We start from the raw sequence: 5,943 nt of genomic DNA, 5'->3' as shown, positions 1-5,943 counted from the left end.
TGGCTTGCTGCTGGAGCTGAGACACAAAGCCTTTATCTGAGACATGTCAGCCTCGCTCCGCAGGAAGCCTGGGTAAAGGGCCCCTTCCACCCCCATCCACCCAACTTCCCCGGCCCCCAAACCACCATGCTGTGGCCGCTCAGCCGCTGACAATGATGGCACCAATAGAGCCTGTTCCTATCAGATAGGCAGCACGTCCTGCCCTTGCGGCTACAGGAGAGAATGGAGGCTGGGATAGGAAGAAAAACAACCCTGCTGTGAGACACCGAGTCCCTGCATGGTGGATAAGGAGGGGGTGCACCCGGGAGGGACTCCTGCCTCTAGGGTGCACTCTGGGACTAGCTGCCCCCTACACACCCATTGTGTGAGCTGCTCTTTGCACACACCAGACCAGTCAGGGGCATGCTTGCACACACCTCTCAGCTATTCATTCATTAACAACTCAAGACAACACAGGGTGACGAGGCTGCTGCATGTCACTGGTGAAAGGAAGCTCTGGCTCATAGAGGAATGGTGCATGGTTTAGTCCCTTGGAGATTTCACACCTCACGTCACCTCAGCCTGGACAGAAATCCCCTCCCAACACGTCCTGTATCCACCACCTGTACAGGCTCAGCAAGATGGCGATATTCAGCTATGCAGACAGGCGCCACCAGCCCCAGGCAACTGCTTGCTCCAAACTTACTGAGCTCCCACCAGGCGCCTAAGGCCAAGCCTAGCGACTGTGAGGCCAGGCATGTGCTCCACACCATCTTCCCAGAGAGCGCGACAGAGAGAGCAGAGCCTGAGGGCCCGTGCAGAGCACCAGGATACAGCTGCACCTCTGTGCCGCCTTGGACCCCACCCAGAGCCCATGCCCAGCTAGCACACAAGCCCAGCTCTGGGTTCCCTGGCTGCTCGCACCCAGAACACTCCGAGCACAGGGCATGCACTCAGAGCACGCACATGCTGCAGAATGTGTTTTTGAAAATCATACATTGTAATTGGCTTTTGCACTGCCAGCCATGCAGAAGGAAAATACCACAACTGGACTGGACGTGGGCAAGAAAACTAGACGCTCAGCAACAATGTGGGCACTCACCAGAAAGCTGAATTCAGGGGAATCCATTCTCATGTACCAGAGCACCAGTTGTCTCCTTAGAGTTCAGGAGGGAATTCCATTGCTACTCAGCATAGCCCAATATCCCCGTGCAAGGAGGGTTTCTTTAATTAGTTTGCTTGCCCCTGAAGAAACAGGCATAAGCCATACCCTAGCCAGGATTCTGGGAGCAACGGGCCCACGCTCGAAACTGGCAAATTCTGTGCTCCTGAGATAGCCCAGGACACTGACGTTCTCATGGCAGGTCAGGGAACACACAGGCACCAGTGGTGCAAGACCCAGTATCCCATTCTCTGCTCCCTGAGCCAGCCAGTTCCCCCCCTCGAGCTGGCTTGGAGCCAGTGCCCCCTAGCGGAAGTCAAACTAAACGATCTAAGTGTCCTTTCTAGACTTACAATCTGTGTTTCTATGAAAGAGAGAGAGAGGAAAGGCCCCGGCCCCTTCCCCAAACCCCTGAGCCAGCCAGTCCCTTAGACTTCCTTTATTAACCGTAAAGCACAAGTCGTGGCAGCCACTGGTCTCTGGCAGGTCAGAGAGGAGCCTAGGGCCAAGCCTGGAATATTTTACTCCTCCATGGTGTTCCAAAGGTGAGCACTGGAATCCTTCCTCTCGGACTCCCCTGATCGGCCCTGTCCCAGAGGGTCTCCAGCATCCAGGAGCAATGTTTGCACAGCTCTGCGTGCCAGTACGCTGGCCGCATGGTGCCGGGCCAGGTCCAGCTGCACAGCGAGTCAGTTCCGAGAGCCCACGGGCAGCAGGGAAGCTGAGCAGCCACACACGAAACACCAGGGCTGGAGGTGGGGACGAGGGCTCTACATTTGGGGCTGTTTCCAAGTCTGTCCTTTACCCAGGACAAGTCTTTGTGCCTCTCTTAGGGCAGCAAGGGGCTGGTATCACATCCTCCAGCTTCAGAGAAGGCCCCAGTGTCCATGGGCTCAAGGGGAGACAGGCCTCCCTGCCCCTGTTCTCGGCCAGGCACAGCGCCTGCCTGCAGCAAGGATTGGGAGAGTGGGGAGGGGCATGAGACAGGGAGAGCCTGGCCCATTGGCTGGCCCTGCCACTGGTGTAGAGCTGCACTGCAGAGACCGGCAGAGAGGGCAGCAAGCGCAGGGCAGTCCTGCCTGAGCGGACTGGGGGGCAGAAGCTGCCGTTCAGCCAGGAATCTGGCTGCAGAATATGGGGGTATCATGTTAGCCAGAAACTGCCCCCAGGCAAGTTCCTGCTCCAGGACAAAGGGCAGTTCCTCGTCTCCACTCTCCACGCTGGAGCAGGCCATTTACAGCATGCCCCACACGGGGCAGAGGCCATGTCCCTCCCCTGGCGTCCAAGTGCGGCAAGTAGGGGTGTGTTATTTACAGGGCTCCCGGCGCTGTGCTCCACTCGCCCTCAGGCCTCCTCCGCTGTGGCGTCGATGCCGGCGTACGTGAAGTTCTCGAATAAGGCCATGTTCACATAGGCCTGGATGGGGAGAGAGAGTGTCAGGCCTGGGGCTGGGTTAGAGCATCCTGCTCAGCACTCCCTGGTCCTGGTATCAGGACCCTGGCCTGCTCCGAGTGCTGTCTGGGTGATTCCCCAGGTCTAAGTGAACGTAGGTAGGGCTGAACACCTTGTGAGTGGGGTTTGGCTTTGTGCCCCTTGGCCTGAGCTAAGGCTGGGAGCGGCTCCTCTCTTAGCCAGGAGGGGGCATTGTTCTCCCCAGAGCCCCTTGCAGTCTGGGTCTGGGCTGCGGCTCCGCTCGGTGAGGTTCAGAACAGGGATTAGAACCTGTGTTCCCTGCCAATGCCAGGCAGGACGGGGCACTGGGCAGAGCGGGACTGTCCCCACAGCATGTCCCTCCAGAACAGGGCTGTCCCCACGCTACGCGCCTAGTCCAACTGTGGCTGTGCCCCTGCAAAGCTTCCTGGGCTCTGGCTTGGAGATGAGTCCCAGGCACGTGGCAGGGCTCAGAGCCCTGCTCCCCAGTGCCCTTCTGAGGAGAGAGGCTGCAAAGCCCCTAGGATTTCCGCAGCATCAGGGCAGTTCCCGTGTGGCACAGTCAGATTTACATCATCGCCCAGCAGCTGCCAACACGGGGCATGGCCAGGGAAAGGAGCTACAGCAGCTCTGCAATCCAGCTGGTCCTGGCCGCTGGAAAAGCTCATTAGAGCCCTGGAGTGGCAGTTACTGTGATGGGACTGCCCCGTAAGGCCACCCTTGCCTCCCCCTTGGGTGCAGCCCTGCCCCAGGGCCTGAGTACAGCGCTGAGGGAGGGATAGAGCTGCAGCCAGCCCCGCTGGGGCACAAGCAGACTACCTTCCTGGCCTCCAGCATCCGGATAAGTTGCATGGAGATCTGAGCGAAGGGCGGGCGCTCGTAGGGGCGGTCTCGCCAGCACTGCTTCATCAGCTCATACCTAGGAGAGAGGGCACAGCAGGGCCTGTGTCAGTGCAGACAGGACATGGGGGTGGGGGAAGCACTGGCAGGGAAGGTGGCAAGTAGCTGAGGCATAAGCAAGCTGCAGTAGGAGGGACGAAGGCAAGGGAGCCCAGCAGGCTGCCCTACCGTGGGTCATGGGTGGGGAGGCTGCCAGCTTTCCTGTTCCTAGTGCACAGGGATTACATCATGTGACGTAGTCCGTCCCCCAAGACACCAAACAAACACAGAGGCCGTGCAAAGAGGCCCTGGTTCCTGTGTGTGGCTGGTGCCCCATGGCCACAGCCAAGGCCAAGCCTGTTTTCCTGGTCTCACCAGGCCCAGCCGGGACAGACTGGGGCAGCCAGATCCCACTTACACCTCATCATCACAATTGCGGGGCTTCTCCATACGATATCCCTGCGGCAGTTTCTCGTAGAGCTCGGCACACGTCATCCCGCAGTAAGGAGTTCCTCCTGGGGGCAGAGCACAGCACACACACTCATAAGGACATAAGAACAGCCAGACTGGGTCAGACCAATGGTCCATCCAGCCCAGTATCCCAATTTTTTTTTTAACACAATTATCATAGAATCATAGAATATCAGGATTGGAAGGGACCTCAGGAGGTCATCTAGTCCAACCCCCTGCTCAAAGCAGGATCAATTCCCAACTAAATCATCCCAGCCAGGGCTTTGTCAAGCCGGGCCTTAAAAACCTCCAAGGAAGGAGACTCCACCACCTCCCTAGGTAACGCATTCCAGTGCTTCACCACCCTCCTAGTGAAATAGTGTTTCCTAATATCCAACCTAGACCTCCCCCACTGCAACTTGAGACCATTGCTCCTTGTTCTGTCATCTGCCACCATTGAGAACAGCCAAGTTCCATCCTCTTTGGAACCCCCCTTCAGGTAGTTGTAGGCTGCTATCAAATCCCCCCTCATTCTTCTCTTCTGGAGACTAAACAATCCCAGTTCCCTCAGCCTCTCCTCATAAGTCATGCACTCCAGACCCCTAATCATTTTTGTTGCCCTCCGCTGGACTCTTTCCAATTTTTCCACATCCTTCTTGTAGTGTGGGGCCCAAAACTGGACACAGTACTTATACTTTTGGCCTCTACAATATCCACAGGTTTACTATGTGTTGTGTGAAGTAGTACTTCCTTATCATTGTTTTAAACCTGCAGCCTAGTAATTTCATTGAGTGACCCCTGGTTCTTGTGTTCCTTATTCACTGTCTCCACACCAGTCATGATTTTATAGACCTCTATCATATCCCGCCTTAGTCGTCTCTTTTCCAAGTCTAACAGTCGCAGTCTTTTTAATCTCGTAGGGAAGTAGGGAAGCTGTTCCATACTCCTGATCATTTTTGTTGCCCTTCTCTGTACTTTTTCCAATTATAACACATCTTTTTTTTTAGATGGGGCAACCATCTGTCCCTTTCCTAGTGGTTCCTAACATTGCACATTGAGCAGATATTTTCAGAGAATGATCCACAATGACTCCAGGATCTCTTTCTTGAGTGGTAACACCTAACTTAGACCCCATCATTTTATATGTATAATTGGGATTATGTTTTCCAGTGTGCATTACTTTGCATTTATCAATATTGAATGTCATCTGCCATTTTGTTGTCCAGTCACCCAGTTTTGTGTGATCTCTTTGTAATTCTTCGCAGTATGCTTCAGACTTAGCTATCCTGAGTAATTTAGTATCATCTGCAAACTTTGCCACCTCACTCTCTACCCCTTTTTCCAGATCATTTATGAATATGTTGAACAGCACTGGTCCCAGTACATATCCTTGGGAGACCCCACTTTTTACCTCTCTCCGGTCTGAAAACTGACTATTTATTCCTACCCTTTGTTTCCTGTCTTTTAACCATTTACTGATCCATGAGAGGACCTTCAACTGCTTAATTTCCTTAAGAGTCTTTGGTGAGGGACTTTGCCAGAGGCCTTCTGAAATCCAAGTCCATTATATCCACTGATCACCCTTGTCTACATGTTTGCTGACTCTCTCAAACAATTCTAATAGATTGGTGAGGCATGATTTACATTTACAAAAGCCATGTTGACTCTTCCCCAACATATCGTGCTCATCTAGCTGTCTGATAATTCTGTTCTTTACTATAGTTTCAACCAATTTGCCTGATACTGAAGTTAGGCTTATGGGCCTGTAATTGCCAGGATCGCCTCTGGAGCCTTTTAAAAAAATCTGCATTCCATTAGCTGCCCTCCAGTCATCTGGTGCAGAAGCTGATTTAAGCGATTGGTTACATATCACAGTTATTAGTTCTGCAGTTTCATATCTGAGTTCCTTCCTTCAGAACTCTTGGATGAATATCATCTGGTCTTAGTGACTTATCATTGTTTAATTTATCATTTGTTCCAAAACCTTCTCTATCAATGCCTCAATCTGGGACAGTTCCTCAGATTTGTCACCTAAAAAGAAT

The 5,943-nt window shown here is 53.4% G+C and overlaps 1 protein-coding gene across 1 annotated transcript in view; it reads right to left on the bottom strand.

Annotated features, from left to right (window-relative positions):
* Positions 1–2,485: 2,485 nt before the first annotated feature.
* The window catches only part of TIE1 (tyrosine kinase with immunoglobulin like and EGF like domains 1), a 39,710-nt gene continuing 36,252 nt past the window's right edge, over positions 2,486–5,943 (bottom strand). The window contains exons 21-23 of the mRNA XM_065409418.1: positions 3,870–3,966; positions 3,392–3,491; positions 2,486–2,557 (exon numbers count right to left, since the gene is read on the bottom strand). Coding sequence (XP_065265490.1) covers positions 2,486–2,557; positions 3,392–3,491; positions 3,870–3,966 — 269 coding nt within the window. The remainder of the gene's footprint in view (positions 2,558–3,391; positions 3,492–3,869; positions 3,967–5,943) is intronic.

This window comes from Emys orbicularis, chromosome 8 (assembly GCF_028017835.1).
Source record: "Emys orbicularis isolate rEmyOrb1 chromosome 8, rEmyOrb1.hap1, whole genome shotgun sequence".
NCBI lineage: Eukaryota > Metazoa > Chordata > Testudines > Emydidae > Emys > Emys orbicularis.
The sequence above is the reverse complement of the archived record's forward strand: the minus strand, read 5'-3'. Positions and strand labels throughout refer to the sequence as shown.